The sequence below is a fragment of the Sebastes fasciatus genome, chromosome 3 (assembly GCF_043250625.1).
Source record: "Sebastes fasciatus isolate fSebFas1 chromosome 3, fSebFas1.pri, whole genome shotgun sequence".
NCBI classification, from domain to species: Eukaryota; Metazoa; Chordata; class Actinopteri; order Perciformes; family Sebastidae; genus Sebastes; species Sebastes fasciatus.
In genome coordinates, this window is record NC_133797.1 from 22,737,645 (window position 1) to 22,754,693 (window position 17,049).

Sequence of the window (17,049 nt, forward strand, 5' to 3'; positions counted from 1 at the left end):
GTTAATTCAGAATAGGGAGTTAAAAACATGGATTCCAAATATCACACAATGATCCAAAGATTACACTGTCAACGATGCATGTAAAAATGCATGTGCAGCATCCAAATAGCTATACTTCATTTTTATATCTTTATATTTCATTGTATGATAACAACTAGTCAGCAATAAACTGCTGCAGTCTTACCTTCAGCTTATGTAGACAAAAAGTTGTTTCTCCAAAGAGCTCTGAAACATTATAAAATGTTGAGTCCAGGAATATACTGAATGAAAAAGCTTTTTTATTACAAGAGAAATAGAAAAGATAAAAGCATTGTTGGCATCATATAAGCTTATCACAGCACGAAAGCACCACAGACACACAACAACAACAACAACAACAACAACAACAACAACAAAACAATATGAAAACTAGAGAGAGAAAGAATATGAGATAATATAATCAGTCTGGTTCGACCAGAAAGAAAACACCAGCAGCACTGAGAACAGAGTCAGCAGCTCCACAATCACAGAGCGTCTATAAACAATGTACAGAGGGTCCATGAAGGCGTCATGGAGAGTTTATAAAACTCCATACAAAGTCAGGTGGGCACTGTATGTCTGAATGAGACAGATATTATAACCAAGACAAGACAGACACACGTCAAATACTTCATCTCGCCGTCACCAAACCTGCCTGTAGGGCAAGTCAAAATACTAGCTATGATAGGCTCTAATACCCCCGAGTACTCCGAAATAGTAAACGCTCCATCATTTGGTGTTTCTCAGAGGCTCAAGTTAACACCTAAAATATTAAAAGGTACTCTTAATTTTGGGAATATATCTGAAGAGTTTCATTTAATTCCCAGTCCACTGTGACAACAAATTTGTTCTGACATTAAATTACCATTCCCTAATCACTAAAAACTAAATGGTAAACAATGATAACATCAAAGATTTGTGTTACTTCCAGGTTAATTTCAACCCGGTGCGTTTGTTGGCCGGATGTCTCAGAAAGTAATGAATGCATTTGGATGAATTTTTGAGTTTTTTGTCACTAGTTGATTTGGTTTTTGGATCCGACAGTATAATGATGCATTCATACGCTGGTTGGTAAGTTCTAACTGCAATAGTTATATTGAGGAAGGAACATTATGAAGTTTTGCATCAAAGTATATTTGCGACGACCTGTTCAGGGGCAGTTAGGCAGCAAAGGAGACAGTTCCTGCACAGCTGCTGCTTTGTTAAAAATGTGCAGATTTGTTCGATAATACTTTGATAATATTATTTGTTACTTCAGCCAAAAAGATGTTGTCAGTCCCATTTCTTTGTTTGTTAGCAATATATCTTTTTTATAAAGTGTAAAGTTTGGCCATTTAAGGAACAAGTGATTTGTTTTTTTGGTGTGGATCCAGTACTTTTTAAAAAATTACCTCTTAATATTGTAAAATAAGGTAATTTCCTAATTTTCTCTAGAGCAGGGATGCCCAAAGTGGGGCCCGTGGGCCAAAGTTGGCCCAAAGTTTGATTTGCACAGCAGATGTTTCTAGTCCAAAAAAAAATAAAATAATAACTAACACTGTTTTATTTTTTGTAAGGTAAAAATGCTCTAATATGTAGGATCTAGGGCTGTCAAAGTTAACGCGATAATAGCGCAAATTTGTTTTAACGTAACTAATTTCTTTAATGCATTAACACAACTTATGATTTTTAGGTTGTAGTGGGCTCAGCTTTAAAGCCAGAGTGAAGATACTGCTATCATATAAAACTAGAAAAAACTAAAGAATCCATTGGTACCAATCATGTCATACTAGCTTGTCGAGAATGAGGCTAAATAACGTTCCAAACTTGTTCTAAATTTTGGCGAGGAAAAACGTCATTGCCATTTTCAAATGGGTCCCTTGACCTCTGACCTCAAGATATGTGAATGAAAATGGGTTCTCTGGGTACCCACAAGTCTCCCCTTTACAGACATGCCCACTTTATGATGATCACATGCAGTTTGGGGCAAATCATAGTCAAGTCAGCACAATGACACACTGACAGCTGTTGTTGCCTGTTGGGCTACAGTTTGCCATGTTATGCTTTGAGCATATATTTTATGCTAAATGCAGTACCTGTGAGGGTTTCTGGACAATATTTGTGGGTTTTTTTGTGTTGTAATTGATTTCCAATAATAAATATATAGATACATTTGCATAGAGCAGCATATGTGCCCACTCCCATGTTGATAAGAGTATTAAATACTTGACAAATCTCCCTTTAAGGTACATTTTGAACAGATAAAAAATGTGTGATTAATTTGCGATTAACTATGGACAATCATGCGATTAATTGCGATTAAATATTTTTAATTGATTGACAGCCCTAATAGGATCCCTTATTATTAATTATTTTTCATGATCTGAGCATGGCGGGCAGAGTGACATTTTGCGCAGGAAGTCAGTCTGGCGCGAGTGAGGTAAGGAAAAAATGGAGAGGCAGAGACAGTGGCATACGGGCAAAAGGCATTTCAATTAAGGAAACTTGGGATCCAGTCCCATTTTGCATCTTAACAATGCAATACAATAGGTGTTTGCTTTTTGCCTGTTTGGCCCTCCAAGGGAAGATGTTTGGGCACCACTGCTCTAGAGTTACTGCAATTACTTGTGTTTATCACAGTGCATTTTGCTGCAAATCAAAATGCAAATATTGTGGATCTTACAGCAAATTTAGAGGGTTGTGCAGCTTTGGTTAATGTATGCTCTCTTAGTTCTTTATTATAATCTAAAAACATTAATCTGCTGCAGTAATACATGAAGGCTAGTGGTTGTATATCAATTTCTATCTGCCTTAAAGCTTTGTTCTGTTTGGTTACTTTATAAATTTAAGCACCCAATTCGACTGTTATCAGGTCATTAAATAGTCGTTATCAGTCGCTATAAGCCTCATAGATGTGGGTCAGTAGGGGCCTACTACGTCTACTACGGTGTAAAGGTGAAAGTGAAACTTAAAAGCAACACGTTCTGACACGTTGTAAACTGAATGAAACGTCACATTTTGAACGCAAACAAAAAGGCTTCTTTAGGTTTAGGCAACACATCTACAACTTCTTTAGTTTAAAACAACACAACTACAACTTTTTTAGATTTAGGCAAAAAAACACTTTGTTAAGTTTAGGGAAAAACATTGTGTTTTGGGTTAAAATAACTACGAACACAAAGACAACTACACATTGTTTGTTTCACACAGGAGGAGAACTCCTGCCTCCAGGGTGAAAACCCTGTGTTTTGTGTCCCATCCATCCACTTCCACCCCTTAGGGAGTTTCACACTGTCTATACTACAGCGCCTGACTTCTGCTTCTGCTCCTGTCATAATTACTACGGTCGCTAGAGGTCGCTGTCGTCTTCTTTTATACCTTCTTTCGGTGATCTACCATGTGAATAGATTAAAAACCTACTAGTGGGTGTAGTAGGCCCCTGTTGACCCACATCTATGGGCCATATAGCGACTGAAAATGCCTATTTAATAGCCTGACAACAGTCTAATCGGCTGAATATTAGTCATATGTAAAGCTTGCAGAAAACCTTTGGGACTACTTGGGGAAGTGAGTAAGCAACTGAAGCTGTATGGAGCAGTGCCAGCATTAAAGAAAGCAGCTTCACAGCTATTTGATAATTTCCGTTGCTACAGACAGCCGCCGAACAACCGGAGCAGCTTTAGTGGTCCTTGAATGTGGCTTCCCAGGCTTTTAAGCCCAAATGATCCAAATCCTGAGAGACAGATGGCAGCAAAAAGATGTTGAACAGGAGCAAGAGGTTTTAAAAAACACCTATGAATATTACAGACGGTGTGACCTTTTGGTCCTCTAGCCACATTTATCACATGATACAAGCTCGTCCAATTCACCGTGTGCCACCACATACAGCTTAACACTAAGAGTACATACATATTTCAACTATACTTTTTATGTGTTCAAGGTACATGCGTTCACGTGTAAACATAGACTCGGCCGATTACAGGCTTTGGATTCATGGGAGTCAGATAGGATACATACAAACACGCACACACACACGTGCACACACACACACACACCTGAGATGCCTTAATATTGGGCCGGATTGTTCAACAATACTATAGCTTCAGTTTCCTTTCAAGTGTGAGACGTATATGGTAGTAGTGTGCTATCAGGTACGGCAGTAAGTCTTCTGGCAGTGCTGAATCAGACAGTGGTTTCCCCTTCTAAGGTTCAACCATTAACAGATTCTATCAAATGGTCCCATTCATTAAGATGCAGATGATAATCAGCTGATATTTTAAGTACATTAGAAGAAAATATAGATGAAGTCAACATATACTGCACGTCATTAATAAATATATACTGTATAAATCTTCACTTACTAAACCTATAATCAACAACAGTAAACTATTGATAATTGATAATCTACTGTGTAGAGCCTGGTACAGGTGGAAGCACACAATGAATATCTGTATGTTCAACATAAAATAAAAAGGTCTTTCTACAGTCATGCTTGATTTAGAAATCACAGTAAATCACTGACTGAAACAACCGCTGTTAAACCATATAGTGTACTACAGTGTAGATAGCACAACTAGTAACAATAACAGTAAAAATACTATCTAGCACTCTGAGTTGGAATAGTACATTACTGATGTTGCAACCTCCTAAATGCAATCAAAACAAAATATTCTGTTAAAGGGACAGTGTGTAGGATTTGGTGACATCTAGTGGTGTGGTTGCAGATTGCAACCAACTGAGTACCCCTCCGCTCACTCCTCCCTTTCCAAAACTTCGGGAACGTGAGCCACCGAGTGTAAATACTACTTTAGATAACACTACTTTAGGAGCAACGTAAGTCAGACGGCGGCTGGCGGTACCACGGTTTTGCACTTTGCGGCTCACGTTACCGCAGTTTCACAAGCATGTTAGAGAACTACGTTGGCCTTCAGGTAACGTGAAAACCTGAAAGGCACTCTCTAGAGCCAGTGTTTGGTTTGTCCGTTCTGGGCTACTGTAGAAACATGGCGGCGCAACATGGCGGACTACATGAAGAGGACCCGCTCCCTATGTAGATATGAAGGGCTCATTCTAGGCTAACAAAAACACTTCTTAGTTTCAGGTGATTATACACCAATGAAAACATAGTTATTGATATTATATTCCATTTCTGATAATAGATCCCCCGAAATGCTACACACTGGCCCTTTAATGATGATAATACTTTATATAATGTCCTGAAACTAATTGTGATAGTCAAGTCAGCTAATTGTAAACATTGTCCTCCTCTTGACAATAAGACAATGCCTTCAATTCAGCTTCTGAACACTGAATCTGGATGTGCACCACATGGAGAGAAGTCTCCGAGAATAGTAATTTAACCCCTGATCGTTGGAATGAAACCAACGTTCCTGCAAAAAATAACTTAAGATTTAACTAAACAGGATCGCTGAAAACAAAAACATAAGCTGTGTCCTGATTCACGGGTCACCGCCTTTTCACAACTCAATGCCTAAATGCAAAGTGTCCCCCAAACGCAGCCTTCTTTTCTTGACACATTTGGCGAAAAACAACTGGTGAATTATTTCCAGTATCCACCACAGTATCCTACAATCCACTGCATGCCGGGCAATTGCTTAATGGTGCGTTCAGATGTCCTCATCAACTCATAAATTATGTAAATAATGGCAGCTAGGCATAAATTAAGATAAACTGAGGTAATATGGAGACATTTACCATTACTCTAGTACACTGTTTGCAGTTGTCCATCATGTGCACCTTGAGATTTTGATGTATTTCAAAGTGTGCTATATAAATCAAATTCATTATTATTATCATGTGTTATGGTGAAACGTCACAACTGGTACTGTAAACTCAGTTATCATTAAACTTGCCTGAGTTTGACTACTGGTTCTTTATCCATGCTAGCAGCCTAGAGATGGCAATGTCGGTCGGTCAGACGGTCCAGACTGAAATATTTCAACAACTATTGGATGGATTGCCATGGACTTGCCCAGAGTATGAATCCTAATGACTTTGCTAATCCCTTGACTTTTCAAGGGATTTTTCACAAAATTCTGTACAGACATTCATGGATAACTTGTAACATGTATCTTAAAAGGGATAGTTTGGGTGTTTTGAAGTGGGGTTGTATGAGGTACTTATTCATATTCAGTCTAATGCCTACAGTAGATGATGGTCGGCACGCCCCCAGTTTGGAGAAACAGACAGGAGTTACCGCAAGGGAGCAAAGCAAAACGTATTTTAGCCACCTAAAGAAATCAATATCAGTTTAAGTGTTCGCTATATTTATACAATTTTCACCGCTTTACCTTGCCGTCAAATAGCCCTTTCCGACAAGGAACTGAAGCAGTTGTATCCATCTATGCTCTCACCAAAGCCACCAGACTCCATTGAAAAAAAACTGTAATTTACCTAGTAGAACACAGAGGTTAGTTTGTTTGTGTTATTGTGTGACTTTGGTTATTTCGGATTCACCAAAGTAACACAATAGCTTTAGCTTTAGCTTTAGTTTTGCTGCTGCCCCCGTCCACAGCAGTACATTGCTTTGCTCCTGTGCGGTAACTCCTGTCTGTTTCTCCAAACTGGGGGCGTGCCGACCGTCATCTACTGTAGGCATTAGACTGACTATGGAGAAGTACCTCATACAACCCCACTTCAAAACACCCAAACTATCCCTTTAATGACTTTGGTGATCCCCAATGCTCTAGCACCACCATGAGGTTACCATTTCTGGCTTTAAATGGTCTATTTGCATTGGATAGATTTCAATAAAGTGCAGTACGGACATTAACTTCCCCCTCACGATGAATTGTAACTTTGATGACTCCCTGCAAAACTAAAGACATACCCATCAGACTCCACAGTACTTTGTGTTAAGTGCTAATTAAGAAACATTATGCCTTTTAAACATTAACATGTTAGCATTGTTATTGTGAGCATGTAAGCATGCTGGTGTTAGCATTTAGCTCAAAGCACCGTTGTGCCTAAGTACAGCCTCACAGAGCAGTTAGAGTGGCTGTATGCTCTGTTCTGGTCGATTGAGTGCAACTTCCTGGTGATGAACCTGTTTTGTTTTTTTACTTTATGAGTTGAGAAGGATCACTTAAATGCATCTTTAGTTTTTTTTACTGTGATGCGTCACCGTCTTATTTGGGGAGGATGTTCGGCCCACTTGCTTTCAAAAGGAGGCAACCGTTGATTTGGGACACAGCTCGCATCATCCCCTTGAAAGTTGCTCAGATGAGCTACTTCCTTTGAGGTCAGCGCTGATGTCATCTGGAGGTCTGGACCTGATTGGGTGGCTGGGCATAGAGGTACTTCCAGATGGCGTAATAATGTATGGCTGCTCCCATCGCTACAAACAGGTGCCAGATGGCGTGAGCGAATGGGACAATGCCATCGCTTTTGAAAAAGACCATCCCCAGACAGTAGCAGGCTCCGCCCACCAGCAGCTCACACAACCCCGACTGCTCCGGCTGCAAAGAAGCACACAAGACGTTACAATGAGGAAATGACAAAACCTCAGAGACTACAGGTGAGACTGAGAGGGTCGTACTTTAAAGGACAGAGGGTGTCGTATCCTGTACAGATTGTAAAGCCCCCTCAGGCAAATTTGTGATTTGCGATTTTGAGCTATACAAATAAAATTTACTTGACTTGACTGGATGAGCGTGCTCACCATTGAGAGGATGACCAGGGCAGGAAATACTCCCATCACCGTATAGCAGATTAACTCTGTGATCTTATACCTGAAACAGAGAGGAATATTTCAGCATGGAAGATTAGTCTTAACCTTGGGACAAAATAATGTCAACTCAACGGTCCACTTACGAGCTTTTTCTGAGTTTTCAACTGTGATTGGGTAACGACCAAACGCCACCAAAAAACATTAAATATAGTTTACATTTGTGTTCATCCTTAACGTGTGTGAAGCTACCACTGATACTTCACCACTTCCTGCATGTGCTTCACATTTTTAGTAATGTTAGCAGACCGCGAAAGCCATTGTCAACAACTCTGCTTTCACATTAAAATGCATTTATTCACGCATTTATTTACTCCCTATATTGGAGTTTTCAAACAGTAGACTGACATTTCCTGCACTTTTTGTCCAGAGGTTTTTTTGAAACTTTGCATGAATGGAATGCATTTTATTACATGTTTAACAAAGCTTGATAAAGTTGAGTAGCTCAGGAAACAAGGACTGACGTTACAACTCATTAAAAACAAGAAAGACGGAGGTGAATGAAGTCTAGAAAGGATGTTGGTGTTTAAACGTGTCCACTTGTAGTTTAGAAATTATGCGTTATTGTGACAGCCTCAAGTTACATTACACACCTCTTAACCATTTCCACACAGAGAGATTTAAAGATTTTAAATTTGGGGAAATCACTGAAGAAGATCATGGGATGCAGTTGTGAGCTCAGAAAAAGCTGGTAAGTGGACCTTTGACTTGAGATTATTTTGTCAGAAGTCCAACACGGATAAAAGCAAATGAATGAATGTATGAACTGACCTCTCATGGAAGAAGAAGACATAGGTGGTTCCAAACGAAGCCATGACCCAAACCAGCCAGCGCATGTGACACCCCCAGGGACCCAGCTCCCGCAGGTTCAGCCTGGTAGAGCATAGAGCAGGAACACATAACTACAAATACTGTACATACACATACAAATAAACATATAGCAGGCTAGTTTGTTTACCAGGGGGCGTAGGAGGCAGCAATGAAGAAATAGATCACCATCCTGTCACACATGTGGAAACAGTGCTCCACAGACCTGCAGAGAGGGACCAAACAGCCTCATGACAACTGAGTGACACTGTTTATACATGTAGCATCAGTGTGTGGGGATATACATATTAAAGGAACTGTATGTAAGCTTTTACACGTATAAACGTTTTTGTGAACAGGTTGTAACTTAACCTTAAAAATCGACCTTCTGTGACTTTCTGGGTTTCCTCTATCAGCCTGTAGACTGCTTTTAATGTGAAGAATGTGGGTCCGTTTTTTCCGGGGAAATCTAACGGCTTTGACGTCATGCGCGCTCGCTAGTGCCTTTACTCTTTTCAGGGCTAACAGTGTGCAACCACAGACTGTTCGGTTAGAAATGGAGTCCGCTAACGCCAACAAACGACCAGACCCCACCACGACTCAGACTCCAACATAAACTCCACGGAAGAAAAAAAAAAAAAAAAGGTTATCAGCCGGGCCTTCGATTCATGGAGGGACCTTTGTTTGGTTCTGGGTATCAAAACGGACCCCAAGCTGGCAAAATTCCTACTGGACAGGTAAGCTAACATTACTGCCAAACATGTGAAATATATAGTGATATTGTGCTGTCAATCACATTCAGTCTTGTGTGTGTCGCCTCACTGTTTTGACTGATGCTCACTTGCGTCTACAAGGGGCCATGCAGGCTGCTTTTTTCAGTGTCCTCTTATATCTTTGAGCCATAAATATCATCAGCAATATTACAATCCAGTTCAAGTATTGTGTTGAAATGTGTGTTTTTGTATGTACCGTAGGTGGCTCTTCTTCCAGGCCACAGTGTGGAACAGGGTGGAGATGATGAAGAGCGAGCTGAGCCCCGCCCCGTACACCCAGGCCGACAGCCGCTCCCATTGGTCCTCCGACTGGAAGTGCAACAGTGAGCTGCCCAGCAGGCTGGGGATTATCCATAACTAGATGAATTCATAACATAAATGAGACATGAGATAGACAAACAAACAAAAACATGCAGGAAATCTAGTACATGATGTAGGTGTAGTTTTAAAAAGAAGCTGGCGTTGTCTCTCATTTCTCTGTTCTGTAACAGTGCTGGATTTTTCTCCTGTGTCTCATTTCATCTGTGAGGTTAATGATCACTTCTTGTGGCCTGTGTATGTACAGTATGTGTGTGTGTGTGTGTGTGTGTGTGTGTGTGTGTGTGTGTGTGTGTGTGTGTGTGTGTGTGTGTGCATTCACCGCATGCGTGGCACAGTTGGCAGCATGCTCATATTCTGTGGGCTGGTATCTCTTGTTAGGAGGAACACGGTTGTTCATAAACCTGGAAACATCAGAAAATTAACAGATTTAATTTGATATATTTCAATACAATGTTTAATATCTGAACTAAAATCTGCATTGAGATTAGTTTTGCTTAAATGCAACAAGGAGACATTCTCTACATCTACATCTAAATCGCAATATGACCTACTGCAATTTTCAAATCGCAGGAGGCGTAATATTTGTTAAAGGCGAAATGTGTTTTAAAATATCATTTTAAATTAAATATTGTGGTGCTACAGAGATGTCCTGCCTACACATCATATTCTACAGACTTACGAAAACATCTTTGTTTGGTGGATCCCTGAAAATATCACACCATAATATTTTTTTTAATATGTTTTTCAATGAAAATAATTATGTAAAAATGATCATCCCCTCTAATATATTAATTGCAATCTCAGTAAAACAAAATCACAATTTGATATTTTTTCAAAATCATGCAGCCCTACTCTACAAACTAGCAGAGCTGAAAATAATAATAATAAAAAACAACAATATTATTTATTTATGTCCTTACAAGAAGAATTTGTGGGAATCATGAGGGCTTCATGTGGGCTAAAATTGTTTTTTCTTCTTCCTTTTTTATAATATACCATGAAGGAACGAGGAAGTGTATTTTTATAAAGAAGTGGACATCGCTAGACCCGGAACATTAACACAACCAGCAGGGAAACAAGAACGAAAACACATAATAATGAGGAGATTCAACAGCACATTGATGTTGTACATCTACTCTTAGTATAACAAAACAAAATGAAAATTAATGAATAAAAAAACCCAACTGAAAAATCTTTAATGTTTGTATCTCAATAGTGCTCATAAAATTTCACCCCATCCTGTCCTTTTGCTTAGCAACGCTAGATTCAACTTGTTGCCATGACTGCTGTTGCCTGGCAACAGTGGGTAACCACGGACCGACTGAACCGACGGAGGGTTTGTCCTGATGATCTCTTTCATAAACAATTCACATGTACAGATGTGCCTGCATACACACTCAAACACACACACACACACACACACACACACACACACACACACACACATATATATATATAAACTCAAATCTGTCCTTTGAACAGAAACCCAAACAAACACAGAGAAGCTCAGGAGGTATAGCACCCCCATCAGTGATGTCACTGTCGTCATGGAAACCACCGAGCAGGGATTGTCTTTTTTTTTTTTTCTTCCCACACCAGAAAACTCCTCGTTTCTTTCATCTTTCTTTTGCTCATCTCTCCCATCTCCCTCTCCTGCTCCCCGACCAAGTCTCCTCTCTGCTTCCCGATGATTAAATTAACATGCAGGAAGGCAAATGGACAAAGACGTCCACGCGCACACACACACAAACCACACACACACACACACACACACACACACACACAAACCACAACCCCTCCCTATTTTTATGCTGCATCTTGCAGAGCCAGATTTCATAAGAGACCTAGATTTAGCGATGTCTCTGTCTCTTTCTAACACACACTCACACACGCACACACACATACAGACACACACACACACACACACACACACACACACACACACACACACACACACACACACAGTCTTCAGATTGGTGGGACTCAGAGTGAGAAACAGGCAGCCATCAAAGGGAATACCACTCCAATTAAAGATTCATATATATGTGAATTTTTGAGCATAGGACAATCTATTCATTCTTTCAAACCTTAAGATGTTTCAGCCAAAGGTAGAAGATCAACAGCATCATCCATACATTATATAAACATAAATATACATCCATTAAGAGATACAGGAAAAAAGGGAAAAAGATAAAACTCTGCCTACAGAATTGCACAAATGTTTCAGTCCAACCTTAGATCTTGCTAGAGCTGTCAACCAAAGAAATTCTTCTCTAACACTCATACGATTTTGTCGACTAAACCAGGGGTTCTCAAACTTTTTGGGGCCAGGGACCTCAGACCTGTTTGATAGTGATAAACAGAAACACATTTCAATCTGAATCATGTTAACACCACTTTGTTTTGCCCTGATATTCTGGATGCTTTGTAATCAGATGTCGCTTTAGCTTGGCCGGCTTTATGGCTTCGACCGCTGGCACCTGAAAATACATGACGCATTTTGGTCTCCCATCGCTGTCGCTTGATAAAACTGTCGTCATATTTTCTCAGTTTAGCTAGTTTGGTCTTATCGTCACTTGACGATGTGGATTGACTCAAATATTTCTCCATGCTCGCCAACTGGCCAATAAGCTAAGCTAAGCAGCAGCAGGAACGGTTTGTTGCACCCTGAGTGAAGTGACTGATTCATGACGTGATGCGTCACAATTATATCAGAGTTTCTATTGGCCCAAAGCTAACATGGGTGGGAGTAATGGACACAATATGCTTGTTTTATTGGCGCAAATGGCCCCATCTGAAGATATGCACTTTTTAATGATACAATTTTATAATTTATAGCAAATTATTTTCGCGGACCCCCTGACAGAGTGCCACGGACCCCTGGGGGTCCCCGGACCACGCTTTGGGAAACACTGGACTAATCAATTAGTTGACTGAATCGACAGATCTGGAAAACTGAGTTTCTCCAGAAAGAATCACACTAAAGCATCACTTTAAATCTGGTGTTTACCAGAGACGTGCTCATAAGTTTCTTAAAAATAAATCATTCAGCATGAAAAAAGTATAACAAACAAGTAATCGACTAAAGAAATCGTCGTCGGCTAAGACCAAAACCGATTAGTCGACTAATCGGTCGAATGGAAGAGGGGGCAACCCTAGATCTTATATTTCTGTGCTGGTGTGTGAAACGGTAGAACATGATGTTCTCCTCCCACACGTCAGCTGTTTCAAACCTTTTTAAATCATATAAACGACACTGCTGATCCTTCTGTAGACGACCAGGAGGTAAAACTGAAGGAGTGGAGGAAAAAAATTACCAATAATTAATTAATTGATTTTTTTCTTTCTCCTACACTGTTCCTTAAGCAGCTGATTTTAGAGTGACACTCATTCAGAGTTATTAATACTAACTGACCCAGCCCAGAAAATACACCGTCCTGTCCCAAATAAAAGGCTTCCTCTCCCTGCATCCACTGACAGACTGTCTTTAGTTAGTGAGAGTGTGTGTGTGTGTGTGTGTGTGTGTGTGTGTGTGTGTGTGTGTGTGTGTCAGTGCCAGGCCCAGCAGGCTTGGCCGGGTCATTAATGACTTCATCAAGCTGGCTGATAATTAGCAGGCCAGAGGCCAGACAGAGAGACACACTAAGTGGACGGAGAGGAGCAGAGCTGCGGAAACATCATGATCACTCTTCTCATATACGACAGCAGGCCGGACAGAAGGAACGCGCTTATTGTCTTATTGAACCGTGAAGACCAAAATAGTCCAGTTAACATGAATTAATCTTCCAGCCTGTTTCATGGTCAAGTCCTGCTCTTTGTGTATCAGTATATCAAGTATATCAAGTATATACATTAATAGAAAAGAAGGAAAACCTTTCCAGTAGAGCTGAAACAATTAGATAAATAACTGATTAGTCGACGGACAGAAAATTAGTCTGCAATAATTTTAATAATAAATGAATCGTTTAAGTCACAAGCAAAAATGTCATATACTGTCTGGTTCTAGTTTCTCAAATGCAACGATTTGCTGCTTTTGTTATAGCTGCTTATCACTATAAATTTAATATATACTGGGTTTTAGATAGTTGGTGTGACAAAACAAGCACTCTGAAGATGTCACCTTGTGCTGAATTCATACATTTTTTGTTTTTTAAATGATAGTGGAAATATCAAAACGATAAAAACAAAGTGTATTAAACAAAAAATTGTGGAAATATCCAAATATATAATATTTGTAGCTGTAGCTGACTTCATTGCATGTTTGAATGAAAGATGTCAAAACAATATTTTTTTATTATTGATTAATTTGTGAATTTTGCACATTTGTTTGATTAATTATTTAGTTTAAATATAATATCTATAAAATAAATAATGAGAAATACCCATCACACGTTTTCAAATACCGTGTTTGGTGCGGGCAAAATATTAAATTTTAAATGATATAAAACACAGAGAAGCCAGCAAATATCCACATTTGAATAATATATATCCACATCCACCTGCAACTAATTATCAATATAGTTGCTGATTCATTTTATATCCATTGACTAATCAATTGTTTAAAAGTATAAAGATGTGAATGACGAGGAAAAAGGGCAGACGCGCAAACAAAGCAAGAATTTTCATATTTTTCAGCAAAACAATAAACATAATCACGTATTATCTTGTATTATTAAAGTATTTAAAATATTGTAGCTGTGTACTCGTGCAGGCCAACTCATATTATATTCAATAATGATCATTTGCCTTCAGTCTATATAGCATGACGACACATTGAACCCAGACTTTACAAACATGACAGTTTTTTTATTTTAAGTAAAGGCTAAGGAGATTGTGCTCACAGTGAACAGAAAACATTTGGGTTTAAAAGGTCTTGTCAGTGATTCTGCTCTGGAGATGAAACAATGTTGATAATCCATTAATCGTTTCAGTCGTTTTTTCAATTAAAAATAGCACAAACATGCCGATAACAGCTTCTCAGATATGATGTTTTATATCGGTGTAAGCTGCATATATGTAAGTCTGCTCTGTTTGACCTTTTAAACCCATCCAGAACCAAACCCAGTAAAATAACAGCCTGCATGGACCCATTTGATTAATGTGTGGGTCCAAATATAAGAGAGGATGTGTGTGTTTGTGTGTGTGGCCTAATGATGTGTGTTTCCAGAAAGAGTGTGCACATAGAAAAGGAAATAAAATAGAAGAGACGGCAAGATGATGATGATGATGAGGAGGAGGATGAGGAGGATGAGGAGGAAGGACGTGGCAGGTGTGTATGTTAATAATGATAAGAGTATTATCACATCATCAGTTATAAGATGTTGTAAATGTAAATGTTGACTTTTTTTTAACAGCTTGTTCCCATCCTCCTCCTCCTCCTCTTCCTCCTCATCTTCATCATTAAAACCCATTATCAGGCAGCAAATATGATAAATATTTCTAATCATAGGCTACGTTATTTCATAGACTATGTTATTTCACCCGGAGATCTGGGAACTCGTGATGGACATTATGTACTATTTTCTGACATTTCACACACACCACACAATCAGTTAACGGAGAAAGCAATCAGCACATTAACTGCCAATGAAATAATTGAGCAGTTCCAGCCCCATGGTCTGCTCCTCTGTTTGACCTTTTAAACCCATCCAGAACCAAACCCAATAAAATAACAGCGTGGACCCATTTGATTAATGTGTGGGTCCAAATATTAAGAGGATGTGTGTGTTTTTGTGTGTGGCCTAATGATGTGTGTTTCCAGAAAGAGTGTGCACATATAAAAAGGGAATAAAACAGAAGAGATAGCAAGATGATGATGATGATGATGATGAGGAGGAGGAGGAGGAGGAGGAGGAGGATGATGATGATGATGATGATGAGGAGGAGGGACGTGGCAGGTGTGTGTATGTTAATAATGATAAGAGTATTATCATCAGTTATAAGATGTTGTAAATGTAAATGTTGACTTTTTTTTTAACAGCTTGTTCCCATCATCCTCTTCATCCTCCTCCTCCTCCTCATCTTCATCATTAAAACCCACTATCAGGCAGCAAAATATGAGGAAAAAGTACCAAGCAATAATAGATTTTAACAGGTCAAAGATAAGCATAGTATATTTGTGTAGGTATATATATATATATAGAGAGCCTATATTGAATACCCTTTACCTGCCTTTTAGTAAGAGATGTGAATGAGGAAATAGTGATTTAATATGACATTTGTGCCTTTCCCTATAAATATTTCTAATCATAGGAGGCTATGTTATTCCATCAGTCATGTATTTAAATAAGATGATTTCACCTACCTTATAAGATTCATTTACAGTGACAATCAGCAACAGTTGACAGCAGACAGACAGTATGTATATTATGGCTAAAGCCTGGATCCCCTCTCTCTCTGAGTGATGAGCGAATGACCACTTCAGGGATGTAACGTGGCAGCTCTAATGTAACGTAACGAGCATCATCGTCGTCTTATTATCCTCATGTCTCTCTGGCAGCAGCAGCAGCAGCAGCACCGGGAGCACCGGGAGACGGACGCAGCATCCCGACCCAGCAGCTGCACTCCAGAGGCTCCAGTCCGGAAGTGTGGGCGTCTGGGGGACTTGTCTCCAAAGGGGGACAGCCGCTGTCCCTGCACGGTGGTGGGCTTGATGCTCGGTGGTCTGTCTCTCTGTCTGTCTGTCTCTCTCTCTCTCTGTCTGTGTGTCTCTGCTGGGTTCACCTCATCACGACTCGGTGTGGACGGTTGTTGTTCATCACTGAAGGATGCCACATCATGTTGTGAGGGACTGATTCATGGCTGAGGAGGAAAATGCTATGCCCATTTGTTCCTGTCTGAGTGCACTTCAGGGTCCTGCCTCTGGGGGGCGCTGCAGGCACTGGATCTGATCTGAGGCTGGTTGATGATGATGATGATGATGAGAGGAGGATTGCTATATAATGTAATGATGATGATTGTTATGGGTTTTATTATTGTGTTCAGCTAAACACTACCCTGGTTAGTAAAACAGTTATTAATATATATTCTGTGGTTGTGGAGGAGCTTTGTCAAGTCTGACAAAAAGATAACCCCCTGATGATGTCACAGTGATGTCATCTGGGTTATCGATTGGAAATTGGGGAGACTATAAAATAAAAATAATAAATAAAAAAACAGATACATAATATATATATATTATTTATATATATAATATATATATTATTTGTATATATATATTATTTATATGTATATATATATTTTTTTTTTTAATAAAAAAATATTTATTAAATAATATATATTATATATTATTTATATATATATATATATATAAATAATATGTATATATATTTTATATATAAATAATATATATAATATAATATATAATATCATTTATATAATATATATATTTTTTTTCTTTTTTTT

General features: G+C 39.1%; 1 protein-coding gene across 2 annotated transcripts; it reads right to left on the reverse strand.

Annotated features, from left to right (window-relative positions):
• Positions 1-260: 260 nt before the first annotated feature.
• Positions 261-16,780, reverse strand: LOC141764427 (monocyte to macrophage differentiation factor 2-like). Of its 2 annotated transcripts, XM_074629675.1 has the most exons (7): positions 15,950-16,778; positions 9,965-10,046; positions 9,521-9,681; positions 8,703-8,777; positions 8,516-8,617; positions 7,679-7,748; positions 261-7,475 (listed from the first exon to the last, which is right to left on the reverse strand). In XM_074629675.1, the coding sequence occupies exons 1-7, from the start codon at positions 15,961-15,963 to the stop codon at positions 7,272-7,274; spliced, it is 708 nt and encodes a 235-aa protein (XP_074485776.1). In that variant the 5' UTR covers positions 15,964-16,778; the 3' UTR covers positions 261-7,271. The 2 variants fall into 2 exon arrangements, with proteins under 2 accessions (XP_074485776.1, XP_074485777.1); XM_074629676.1 differs by lacking the exon at positions 8,703-8,777 and having other exon boundaries at positions 15,950-16,780.
• Positions 16,781-17,049: the final 269 nt, after the last annotated feature.

Coding starts and splice junctions, on each gene's coding strand:
- LOC141764427 (XM_074629675.1), bottom strand. Junction 9,682..9,964: donor CCAACTGTGCCACGCATGCG/GTGAATGCACAC, acceptor GAATTCATCTAG/TTATGGATAATCCCCAGCCT. Junction 8,618..8,702: donor GCTGCCTCCTACGCCCCCTG/GTAAACAAACTA, acceptor ATGCTCTACCAG/GCTGAACCTGCGGGAGCTGG.